This window comes from Medicago sativa, chromosome 7 (genome assembly GCF_051527215.1).
Source record: "Medicago sativa cultivar Bolivia chromosome 7, Bolivia_mono, whole genome shotgun sequence".
NCBI classification, from domain to species: Eukaryota; Viridiplantae; Streptophyta; class Magnoliopsida; order Fabales; family Fabaceae; genus Medicago; species Medicago sativa.
Window position 1 is genome coordinate 94,449,180 of NC_140755.1, and position 13,923 is coordinate 94,463,102.

A 13,923-nucleotide genomic window follows, 5' to 3' on the forward strand; every position below is an offset into this window, starting at 1 on the left:
TATCCTCTATTTAAAAAAAAAATGAAGTTATGGTGTTCATTTAAAAAATCAATTATTTTTTTTTACACAATTCTGGTTTTCGGGATTTTTCACTCGTACACCATTTTAGGGTCATATGTACTGATATAACCTATTTATTAATGACATGACAAAGCTAACATGGTATTCACATTATATTCATGAAAACAAAAAAGTCTAATAAGAGTTTGTTTGATGGACATGATAATATAATAGATATGATAAAATAATAATTGTGTCATGTCATGTCTCAATCCAATGTCTGATCAGACAATATGATATGGTAGGTTAATCTTAAAATTGATCATATCATGTCTATTGACCGATATCATATGATAAGTTAATCCTAAAATAATTGCATCATATCATGAGGTTGAATTTTATAAAAAGAAAATTATAAAACAGTTGGAGGTTGTAACTCCATAACTTAGTGAACCCATTAACGACCCTCCTCCGACCTAATTAATTCAATTGGATTTGGAAGAAAGAAAACAAAAAAAACAAAAAAAAACCCTAATCTGATTTGATAATTCGGTTGGAATTGGGAAAGGGAATCCATCATCGATCGATCAATGAGGAGGTTCATATCTATGATTCAGGAATATAATGAAATAGAAGCGATGGCTTTAAGGATTGCAGGGGCTGGTATTACTAATGATGATACCCCTATCCGTGCTCCAATTTGCTGTATATTGGGTGATACGGGGAGTGGCAAAACCACGCTTCTGGATTCTATGAGCGGCACCGTTCCTTCTTCTTCTTCTTCTTCTACTCTGAGTAATGCTGCCACATACTTTGAAGAAGAATCCATACCCAATCATCCAGAATTCAAAATTCCTGGATTACTCTTTATCGATACCCCTGGCCAACCACTCATCACTCATCCAAGGATTCAAGCTGTAGCCTTATGTGATATTGCAATCCTCGTTGTTGACATTAATATACCTTTGCAGCCACAAACTATCGAATCACTCCTTCTTTTACGAACCATGAAAAAAAAGTTCATTATCGTCTTGAATCATATTGACCGCCTTTATGAATGGAAAACAGCTCCTGATGCTCCATTCCGTCAATCATATGACCACCAGTCTCCTCTTGCTCAAATTAATTTTTCTGATAGGATGAGAAAGGTACGTAGTAAACACATGCATCTCAATGTTCACCTTACCTGTGGCAGATGATTATTACTTTTCTTTTCTAGATTATTCCTCAATTCAGACGATATGGGATAACAGCAGATATATATGTTAATATCAAAGAAATTGGAGGAACAACTGTCAGCATTGTGCCTACATCTGCCTTAAGGTCATATATAATAATACTTCATAGTGTTTATGTGTTAATATTATTATACAACTAAATTCATGATTGATATTTCAGTGGTGAAGGACTCTCAGAAATCAAATCACAATTGATTAAGCGGTATCTCAAACTAATTAGATACAGGGAACAAGAAACACTCAAGGTTATCTATTATCCATATTATCACTTCATGTTCAATGTTTAACTCACTGTATGTACACGCCTAATCCTTATTTGTTTCTCTTGTGGCTACCAGTGTACTGTTTTGGATGTCGAGCTCCTTCAAGGCCGTGGAACCACCATCAATATTGTTTTAGTTAATGGCACTCTTCATGTAGGAGATCAAATTGCTTTATGTGGAACTCAGGCAAGCAATTTTTATTCCAACTGCATTATTTTTTAGGCTTAATAGCAGTTTTAGCCCCTAACTTTCCCAATGTCGCGATTTTGGCCCCCTAAGAAAAAAAAACTACAAAACCGCGCCCCTAAGTTTTGCATCTGTGGCAGTTTTGGCCCCCGAGGCCAATTTTGACTCGGTCTACGCTGACGTGGCACCGTAAGTGAGGTGCCACATGTTATTTTTTTTTTACCAAAAATTGGCTTGGGGGGCCAAAACTGCTACAATTGCAAAACTTAAAGGGTGATTTTGTAGTTTTTTTTCTTACGGGACCAAAATTTCTATTAAGCCTATTTTTTAATACTCACCCCCAGCTTCTGCCTAATCACCTTCCTATTGTAGGGCCAAATTGTTACCTCAATTCAAGCTTTATGGACAGCTCTTCCACAAAAGAAACTTGACGCTGAGGTATATTATATATCTCTCTCTCGCAGTTATCATATTCTGTCCTTTAACAAAACCGACCTTAACATCGAGCTTCAAGGCTCTGCTAAAACCTTTATTCTATCTTGCTAAGTAATGGTGGTATAATTTCAGACTCATTATCTCTGTCACAAAGATATCAAAGGTGTTAAGGCTGTCAAGATCATTGCTCAGGTACTTCTCTGGGATATTGACTTCTTTCTTCATTCAAATGTTTCGTGAACCAAAATTTTGGTATGATTTGAAATTAAATTGATGAATAAGGCACTGTTTTATTGAATGTTAAAATCACTCTCAGCATACAAGCTAAAGAATTTTGTAAAAGGAAAAAAGGAATGGTAGAGGGAGAATCATAAGGAAAATGAAGAAAAATATATAACAAGCAACAATTGGGTCAATACCATTTTCTACCATCGTTTGCACCCAATTGAATGCCTCATCAATCACATAGGCTAGGTATATTCCTAGGACAAAAACATTATAAACTGACCCCACAAGTATAAATCGCAGAGATAGCTCATTTGCATCTTTTGAATTACCCAATCTCAGGCTTCGTCTTGTGAATTGCTTTCCAAGCCTTCTTTTGTCTATTATAAGATACTGTATTAGATGTTGTAACTGCCCAACGAGAAGACAAGGGAGCCTGGTTATTCATTTAAACCCCAATCACAATGAATTTCTAATACTTAAATCGGGTAACAACCCATAACCTTTAGCTTAGATATTAGAATTCCTCTTCATGATCACTTATGTCCTCTTGGCATTGACATGTATTTGGTATAATTCCAGTGATGTGAATTATTGTCACTTACCAGCCTGGTCCTGCCCATTAAATTGCCATATACTGACATTGGCACCACCTTGCGACCATAAAAAAATGCATCTAGATTTATCATAGGTTCTCTTATTCTTTATTTACTTTTCTCAAAACCATTGAATTCCAATGCAAAAGGGGATTCACATTTTTTAGACAAACCTTTATTTCTCTGTTCTGCCATCGACTACAATTCTCAAATGAGTTTGCAGTACCATGGAAATAGCTCTCTGAGTAGTTGTGTCGCTATATTAGGATTTTCAATTTAACTTGGATTTCGGCAAAAATAGCTTCGCTTTTAAGCAGTCGTTTTTTCCCATCGATCTTCTGCAACTTTCATCCTCAAATTCTATGTCATGGTGTGAATGAAAGCACCAATGTAATAATACTGAAATTAAATTGATGAATAAGGCATTGTTTTATTGAATGTTAAAGAAGATCACTCTCAGCTTATGAGCTTAAGAGGATGCAAACAAGTAAATACACAAGAATTCTGTGAGGAAATAAGGAATGATAGAGGGATAATCAGGCAGTACACAAGGAGATAAAGAGGTTATCACATATCCCATACCTACTAATACACACCTCACCTATATTCATTCCCTTAATCATAGGAAATCGTAACTAACTTCCCTCTTATGTGTTCCTTAACAACTAATTTTCTCAACTCATTATTTTTATTGAACATTTGCCAACTTGGTCTCGTTACATATTTCAGGGGCTTGAACATGCTATTGCTGGCACTGATTTGCAAGTGTTGAAGCCTGGCGATGATTCAAAAGATAATGTCGGTCATGAGCAGGATTGAAAGGAGGGGTGAGGTTGTTTATCTACTGGGGTTGGTAGAGGTATCACTTGTGGTTTTGAAAACCAAAATCATTCTCGTTGGTGCTATAAAGCATAGCCATTAACCCATAGTGGCTAACATTTTAATTTTCAGAATCCGCGTTGACCCCTTTATCTTATTTTCATAATTTAGTTACTTGTTTTTTAGAAGATTTATTTTATTATTCATTGCTGGAACGTTATAGAACTTATTTAGCTAAAGATGCTCATTGATTGTTGAGTTTGATTTTAGTGACAATTATAACTCATATATATATATATATATATATATATATATATATATATATATATGACATAGTCATTTTCATATAGTGCTAGCATGCTGCTCTGGTGTTAAGGTTCAACGTGTTGCAACAGCGATTCCAAGTTTCCAATAATCACATTAGACAACAATTTTTCTGTTAGTTTTTTAAATTCACATAATCCGAAGATTTGTCACATTTGGGTGGCTTTTGTTAGTTTTTGAAATTCACATAATCCTAACTTAAGGATAGAGCCACTGGTTACGATTTCTTTTGTTAACAATAGATAATTTATTATGACTTGAAATGTGACGAGCAATATATTGAGCTCAATTGATTAATGATTTTAAAAAAGAAAAATAATTTGAGAAAATTTGAGTTTGAATTTTGATTGAAATAATTTTTAATCGTTTGAGGAAGTTTGAGTTTGAATCATAATTGACATAACTCTAGGTTCCCATTTCCTCTAAAAATTGAAAGATTAAACTGACATCTGTAGCCATCCAAAATTTTCACTATTGTATCCGTTGAAAATGCAAGGGACCATGGTGTTGCCCAACTATCAAGACACCATCTTATCCTTCCTTGCACTCTTTTACAAACTAGTCTTTTCCAGATCACCTTCACTGAAGCAACATCTTCAGAACATAGATATTTCATGGAGTATAAGCTAAGATTGTCATCGATTTGCACTATTAATATTTGATGGTATTGCATGCACGAGTTTGTTTGGTAATACACCTGTGAACATCATCAATGCATGGGAAAACATTTGAAAATTTCGAGAGACAAGACGTAAGCCGTAAGGACTAAACAAGTCGTCTTCCTCTTTTGACTATTACTTTTCCTAACCTGCTGTCTTCTCGCGCGCCCTGCAAAAATTCCAAAAATACCCCTGGTCCGGATTACGTACTCCGAACCAGATTGTTAGTGTTTCCGGAAAATATAATTCGGACAAATACGCTATGAATATTTTGTGTCTTTCTTTGATGTCAAGGGTCTTTGTTGATCGTTGTACGACCCCTCGCATAATCTGCAATGCAATTGCAGGGGTCGTATGAGCGGTCAACAATGACCATGACACCACAAACACTCCTAAAAGCTACCTAAAAAACTTAAAAAAATTGAAGAAAATGTAAGAAAGGAGGTGAAGAAGAATGAAGGAAAATGTTGAAGATCCAAGCCTTTTTATAGCCTAAAACAAGTCCTAGGTCATTTGGAAGTCAAAGAAAACGTGTTTTTCATTCAAAATCGTCCAAAAAACGCGTTAACACTTCACTAACCGGCCAAACCTTTGGTGAAACGACACCGGCCAAAATTTTAAATATGATATGGTAGTCAAATAAAAATTATGTCATGTCTCAATCCAATGTGTAATCAGACAATATGATATGGCAGGTTAATCTTAAAATTGATCATATCATGTCTATTGACCGATATGATAAGTTAATCCTAAAATAAATGCATCATATCATGAGGTTGAATTTTATAAAAAGAAAATTATAAAACAATTGGGGTTGTAACTCCATAACTCCCGAGAGGGGGTACTTCTAGCATTTCATGGATTGCACATGCGTGAACCCATTAACGACCCTCCTCCGACCTAATTAATTCAATTGGATTTGGAAGAGAGAAAACAAAAAAAAAACCTAATTTGATTTGATAATTCGGAATTGGGAAAGGGAATCCATCGATCGATCGATCAATGAGGAGGTTCATATCTATGATTCAGGAATATAATGAAATAGAAGTGATGGCTTTAAGGATTGCAGGGGCTGGTATTACTATTGATGCCCCTATCCGTGCTCCAATTTGCTGTATATTAGGTGATACGGGGAGTGGCAAAACTACGCTTCTGGATTCTATGAGCGGCACCGTTCCTTCTTCTTCTTCTTCTTCTACTCTGAGTAATGCTGCCACATACTTTGAAGAAGAATCCATACCCGATCATCTAGAATTCAAAATTCCTGGATTACTCTTTATCGATACCCCTGGCCAACCACTCATCACTCATCCAAGGATTCAAGCTGTAGCCTTATGTGATATTGCAATCCTCGTTGTTGACATTAACATACCTTTGCAGCCACAAACTATCGAATCACTCCTTCTTTTACGAACCATGAAAAAAAAGTTCATTATCGCCTTGAATCATATTGACCGCCTTTATGAATATAATGGAAAACAACTCCTGATGCTCCATTCCGTCAATCATATGACCACCAGTCTCCTCTTGCTCAAATTAATTTTTCCGATAAGATCGGAATGGTACCTAGTAAACACATGCATGCATGCATGTTTAACTTACCTGTGGCAGATGACGATGATTTTGGTTGTTATTACATTTCTTTTCTTTCATTTCTAGATTATTCCTCAATTCAGACGAAAATCAAAACACGCTCAAATTACAGGGACAAATTGCATATTTAAGCCTAATTTAAATTTTTTTGAACAAGTAAGCCTAATTTAAATTGTAATTACTATATGATAATTATTCTTATATTATTATTATTATTATTATTATTATTATTATTATTATTATTATTATTATTATTATTATTTAGAAGACACGTAAAGAAAATACTTAATTTAACTAATTAATAACATTGGAATAGTTCTTTCAAAAAAAAAACATTGGAATAGTTGTTACTAAATATTATAAAGCGATAAACTGAAAATGTAAAAGGTGCGATCATACAAGCACTAATGCACCGGATCCCATCCGCAGTTAAGCGTGCTTGGGCGAGAGTACTACTAGGATGGATGACCTCCTGGAAAGTCCTTGTGTTGCACCTCTCCCACCCTTCTTGTAACCAAAAAAAAAAACTGAAAATGTAAAAAAAAAATCTTTTTAATATAAATTTATAAATAATAAATATGTATCCAGTGCATATTAAATTATAATAACTATATTATAATTACTTTGATTATTATTTAGAGGATATAATACTTAAACAAAACTCAATTTAACTAATTAATATGTGACTCACTGTTGTCCCATGTATGAATTGTATAACAATATGATTTTTCGCTAAAAAAATAACAATATGATTTAGTGACTAATTAATTAGTGACTAACTTTTATCCTTTGTGTTTTTATAGTCATTCTTTGAAAGGATATAATAATTAATAATGAATAGCAAATAAAATGATAAGTTTATTTCCTAAGAAAAGAATTATAATATGACAATAAGATAAACCAAAAAATGGAAGAAAATCATTTTTTCAAAATAAGTAATCTTGAAAATGTGTAATTTTCTGATATGTAATATCTCATAATAAATACTAACCCATGTATAATTTATAAATGAGAAACATTTTGTAACTCTCCAAAAGTTATGTTATTTGTGATCATTCAATTAGATATAATTGAATAATTTTGAGTATCGGTAAACAAAAATTTCTCTCTTATATTTTGTATTATTCATAAGTGAAAAGTATTTATTAATATTTTTATTAGAAACACAATGTGGAATAAAATCACTTGCACATCATAAAGTTTATTTTTAGTAAATGTAAATTAAATTTATGATTAATTTGTTACGGATTAAAAAAAATGATCTTCGCATTCAATAATTTATATATATTATAAAAAAAAAATTACGATTAGGATTCTAAGAGATTTTAAAAGATTTTTTTATTATGAAAAAAATCTTGTGGTATTCAATCAAGACTTTTTGTCATTTACAAAAAGTTTTTATTTTACTTTCTCTCTCTTATCTCTTCTGGTATCTCTTCCTCTCTATCTCTCTCGTAAAAAAATAAAATAAAATAAATAAAAGAGTATGTATTGACAAGTTTGTGAAGGAGAGTACAATGAGTCCTTAAAATTCATAAAAAAAATTGAAATTTTATATATCCATAATATCATTTCAAATTCTTTAAAATATTATGATGTAAATCCGCTGAAATTCAAACTGTAAATCTAGATATTCTTTTAAAATCATGAAGTCATTATAATCCTGCAGAGTCTTTTAAAATCATCAAGACTTTTTTTTGGATACAACTATATAAAAGAGATTTTTTGTTACAAAATTACATCAATCTTTTGACATGTATTTTCTCTCTCATCTAAAAAATATATATTTGTTTCATTAAAAAATATAAGTATGTTTATATTATTATAATGTTATAAGGTGTGAATCTACTATGTGTGAAGCATGCAAAAGTAAATCTTTACGTGCATGGCCACAAGAATAATGCTTAATGGCACGAACGATTTCAAAATGAATTTTGACGAAACAAGTTATGCGCATGGAGTTGTGCTTAATAATACTATTAATTCACTACTTTTAATTTCTACCGCATGTCGTGTGCTTGGCACGTGGGTGAGGTACTATAATTTCTACCGCATGTCATGTGCTTGGCACATGGGTGAGGTACCATATCAACTCACGAGCTCGACACATAGGGTGACATTAGATAAAAAGGTGTGACATTCAAATGCGGAGATTATAAAATAAAACATCCACGTAGTTTTGCGATGGCGGTTCCAACTTATATATAAGGAAGGCCGAGCCTTAGAAATGAGGGGGATTTTCATAAACTCTAAAGGCATCACCACCCTTATTGAAAAAATATTAGTAGGGATAGGAAAGATTCTTGCAAGTACAATGTCAAAGAGTGGTATACACTGTGAGAATATTTTATGACACATTCAGAATATATTATGTAGTATTCTCATGGTAGGTCAATCTAGTATAAATATTACTCCTAATAATTATATTTATGTATAGACTTAATATCTCATGTCTATGACCCGTGAGACGTGGTCATCAGTCTACGTGCATATTAATCTCTACGCTTTATTATGATATCAATTTATAATAAAGTTCGACTATGAATACTTTTAAGAGTATTCTTTATTGAATGTAATCTCACGATTAAGTCTCACTTAATGTCTCATCACCTGAAATCAGTATTCCACAAATCGAGTGTTAACTCGTAAACTCGCTCGAGTTTACATTTTTAGGTGCCAAAAACGTGTTAACTCGGAGGTAAACTTGATTTTTGGTGAAATTGAAATGTTTGATGAGTTTGACCGAGTTAACACGTGTTAAACCCAGGTAAATTTGACAGATTTGATGAGTTTACGTTTGAAAAAACACTGTTTTTATTTTGGGCCTATTTTCTTTCAAAATCAATTCTTTTTTCAAGCCAAGATACTAAAATTAATGTTGAAATGAGTTCAAGTCGTATATTTGGTTCTAATATTGAAAACCCGTTATGTTGAAGAAGAATTTCATGAAGTTGGATATTAAGACACCGATGATAATGATGTTATGAAACTTTAAAAAGATTGAACTTTTGAAGAAATTAACTAGTTTATTATTTGGATAGGTTTATTAACAACTTTAGAAACTTTTGAAACTTGGTTTTTTGGATGGTTTAGAGTTTTATGAAACTTATGATTATGCAAGTTATTTTTGTATTTTGATGTTAAGTTGAACATAACTCTTTATTATGGTGGTTATGTATACTTCGTCTTTATAATTAAGTTGAACATAACTCTTTATTAAGTTGAATATAACTATTTGTAATATTATATTAGCTTACATATGTTATGTATATAATAAATTTTATATAATTTTATTTTTAGGTAAACTCGTACATGTTTACGATTCGAGTTTACATAGGTAAAACGAGTTGAGGTAAACACTCAAGTTGTAAAACCTTGCTTGAAATATTTATTCTAAGATTTTTATTAATCTTATAGAAAATATAATAAAGATTGTCTCAGTTTATTTAATAATAAAAACAAACATTCATCAAACTACTAAAAGCAACACAAGTATCCAATCAAATCAATTCGCAACTAAACAACACAAACCAAGGACTTACAATCTTTGCACCAACATATAATGTATTTGCAAGTCTAAAATCAGGAACTCTAAACTCAATCAGCACACAAAACCAACTTCAACTTTTACAATTTCATATTCTATCAACACTTTACACAATGTCATACCCACCTTAATACAACCTAAACTTCTTCACATCCTCAATCTCAAACCTCTTACTCTATTCTTGAATCTATTGAACCTACTTAATTTCCACCCATTCACTATCTTCACCTTAAGTTTCTCTTTAGTATTTCCCTCTTCAACTTCCTTCCCATTAGTCCGTACTTCATTTCCAACTGAAACATCTTCAATTTCTTCACTAGATGAATATGAAAATCCAATCCAAATAACAACACTCTCCGCATCCTCAATTCTCTCAATAGGTAAATCAAATACAGTCCAAGTTGTATGTCCCCTCTTCAAATTCATTTTCATTTGGATGTACTTCATTTTCAATTGGTGTAGGTGATGGGATTAATTAAATGTTCTCTATATCATCATCTCGAACTTCAACATCTTCCACTTCATCTTCTTCTCCTTGTACTTCATTTTCAACTTGGTCAACATGTTGATTTTCTCCAATAAATCGGGGGATTCCATATGAGCAAGATAATGTTCATCAACGCCTCAACCGTGAGACGTACGAGGGGTCCAAATATGATCGTCTCCAATAAAGACCGGTGGCTGCGGAAAGTCAATTATGTTTGTAGGTAGATGTCGTGCGATTTCCGGAGACAACACACGCCCATTCTCGTCAATCCTGACCAATTAAAGCAGATATATATGTTAATTATTCTTACATCATTAATTAACAGTTAAAAAACGTTGGGACATAATTCGATAAGTACTTTTAACGTTGCAATCTATTTCTCAACTGAAGTATAAACACCCGTTTGCATATTACTAAGTACTAATCGTCAGAAGTTAAAAGGTAAAACTAAAATTCATGTAGTTTGTAGGATTGTTCTTTTTCTTTTCAAAATATTAGCTCATTGTAATTAAAAGGTTACGTGATTACAACTACAATGATGAGAAAATTGTTTCATTTGTGATATTGAACAATGTTGGTGGATTTATTCATTGAATGGATTTAGCCTAAGAGTTTGCATTTGGAAAGAAGCCTATGTGAATGGGTTGAACCAGCTTTTTTAAAATAAAGGGGTAGAAATCAAAAAAATTATATGTTATATTTAAGACATAGATAGACTAAGGTTGAAAATAAAAAGAAATTATGAATTCAAGTTTTTATTTTGTAAAAAATAAAAATCAGAGTAGATAAATAAAAGTAGAACGGTCGAAGAAAAATAAAAAATTAATTAAATAAATAAAACTCACCAAAATGGCAATGGCTTCTCATCTCCTTCCTCCATTCTGACACGTGGCAAATATTTCTATGCTCCACTCCATGTGTCAAGCAATAAACACACACACACACACATCATCAAATTCTGTTTTTTTTACTGAAAGCATTCTTTCCCACCGATGTGGGATATTTATTTACTAACTCTCTAATTGCCTGGAATCAGTCACACACTAGAAGACCAAGACACATGCCACATGCATAGTCGTCAAACAAAGTTTAAAGATCATAAAGTAGACAAGTGAGTTAAATCACATGAAAACACATTAATTGCCAAGCTTGTACCGGATTACAAGCAAAACTATCTTCAATTTCTTCACTTGATGAATATGAAAATTCAGTCCAAATAGCAACTCTCTCTGCACCCTCAATTCCCTCAATAGGTAAATCAAATACAGTCCAAGTTGTATATCCCCTCTTCAACTTCATTTTCAACTGGTGTAGGTGATGAGATTAATTGAATGTTCTGTATATCATTATCTCGAACTTCAACATCTTCCACTTCATCTTCATCTCCTTGCACTTCATTTCCAACATAATCAACATGTTGATTTTCTCCAATAAATCAGAGGATTCCAAATGAGTAAGATAATGTTTCTCAACATCTCCACTGTGAGACGTACGAGGGGTCAAAATATGATTGTCTCCAATAAACACCGATGGAGTACGATCCAGAGTAAATCCATAGGGTAAATATTCCACTATAATTAACCGATCAGGTGTCTGCGAAAAGTCAATGACATGTGTAGGTAGATGTCGTGCGATTTCCAAAGACATATGTATTAATTACTACTATTATATCATTAACAAATAAAAAGTTAATTTAAGCGTATAAATAATGAACAAGTGTGAACACTAACTTTATACATATAGAATAAAATTAATTATTCTAACTACAAATATTAAATACTAAAAGAATGAGAAGAAACAATATAATTAATTAAAAACAATATAATTAAATAGATATTGTTATTATACTAACTACTAATCGAACTTCAAAAAGCAACTTAAATTATTTTAATATACATATATCCAACGTTCATATTACAATTTAAGTTGTTTCAGAATTTCCCCTAAAAAAAAGTTGTTCCAGTTTGTGTTTTTTTTCATTAGTGTTTTCTTTTCATTAGTTTTTGTTTCCATTCAAAATTATAATAATAGATCATCAATTTTAACTATCATAACTTCTGACACAAAACAACGGTTTCATTAAATTAAAGAACGTAAATATATTCAATGTTTTGTTCACATTTTTAATATATATATATATATATATATATATATATATATATATATATATTCAACATTCATATTACAATTTAAGTTGTTTCGGTTTGTGTTTTCTTTTAGGAGTTTTCGTTTCCATGAAAGTTGTTCAAAATACACAACAAAAACAATTCAAAGTAATAACAACATAACATGATTCTAACCTCAGTCAAAAAGTTACAAGAAAATTATAAACAACCAGACCATTTTGAAATCGTTTATATTTCGTAGGCCAAATACCTCCCTGGGTCCTTTAAGTTTCACGTTTGTAACAGATAGGTCCTTTAAGTTTCAAAGGTTACAGATATGTCCTTTAAGTTTCTAAGGTTTCAGATAGGTCCTTTAAGTTTCGAGTTTGTTTCAGATAGGTCCTTTCTATCAACCTCCGTTAAGGACCTATCTGAAACCTTAGAAACTTAAAGGACCTATCTGTAACCTTTGAAACTTAAAGGACCTATCTGTTACAAACGTGAAACTTAAAGGACCCAGGGAGGTATTTGGCCTATTTCGTAATAAATTTTAGACCAATTTAAATGATGTCACATGTAATTTTCCAGACAAATAACTTTGGAACATTATTTTTAAAAAAAAATATTGGAACGTATTTTCCATTTTCAATACATTAATTAAATATATCAAACCCTTACATTATAAGAATGAAATAATTCTTTAAAAAAAATAAAATAATAACATTTATCATGTATTTTTTATTCGAGCATGCCTATATTATAGACAACACATATTATTGCTTATCAAACTTGTTTTTTGTTTACAAATGTCATGTTGTCAAACTTGTTTCACATAAATAACATGAATCATAATCTCATGCAATAAACATAATAAACCGGTGGAGATAAAAAACAAATTAACAATTAACAAGAGCAAACTCTCACTGTAATTGCAAAATTGTAAAAGCATGTCTGTTACCGCAAAATTTAGATCATTAACCACTTCTTGTGTTATAGGATTATAATCGTTCACAACCATTAATTTAGAAGCAGTTGTATATGTTCAACACTCTGATGCGTTGAGCAGAAACCCTCTCACTTCCACATTGTCCCATCGCCACAATCGCAACAACCACCAGAAGCGTATACGGACTTTAAATCGTGTCCTCAGTGATTTTTATTTCGAAAATAAGAAGTATAAATAGCGGAGGTCTTATTAAGCGTATATGTATGACAATGATGGGCCATATCAATGTTTTTCTTGATATTGTTGATCCAACCTTAATTATGCCATGTTGCAATCGTGGAAACATCAAAAGCTATGATGTCGCAATGATAGTTGCGGTTGCATACCTTTTTCTTTGTGAAAATCTTAATAGAAATATATTCTCTTAGTTATTATGTTCGTTACCTAAACTTCAATTCACTTTGTACGTCAAAAGGTGGATTGTGGTTGTGACTTTTAAC

At 32.0% G+C, this 13,923-nt stretch overlaps 1 protein-coding gene across 1 annotated transcript; it reads left to right on the plus strand.

The window, feature by feature from the left end:
- The first annotated feature begins 402 nt into the window (after positions 1 to 402).
- On the plus strand, positions 403 to 4,109 carry LOC146910541 (eukaryotic translation initiation factor 5B-like). The gene is made up of 7 exons (XM_085730858.1): positions 403 to 1,148; positions 1,220 to 1,323; positions 1,399 to 1,483; positions 1,577 to 1,687; positions 2,060 to 2,125; positions 2,255 to 2,314; positions 3,673 to 4,109. The coding sequence occupies exons 1-7, from the start codon at positions 591 to 593 to the stop codon at positions 3,760 to 3,762; spliced, it is 1,074 nt and encodes a 357-aa protein (XP_085586984.1). The 5' UTR covers positions 403 to 590; the 3' UTR covers positions 3,763 to 4,109.
- Positions 4,110 to 13,923: the final 9,814 nt, after the last annotated feature.

Bases quoted from the DNA above. Each gene is read 5' to 3' on its own strand.
- LOC146910541 (XM_085730858.1), top strand. From the start codon at position 591: ATGAGGAGGTTCATATCTATGATTCAGGAATATAATGAAATAGAAGCG. The intron at 1,149-1,219 runs GTACGTAGTAAA...TTTCTTTTCTAG, and splicing joins TTTCTGATAGGATGAGAAAG to ATTATTCCTCAATTCAGACG. The intron at 2,315-3,672 runs GTACTTCTCTGG...TACATATTTCAG, and splicing joins CTGTCAAGATCATTGCTCAG to GGGCTTGAACATGCTATTGC.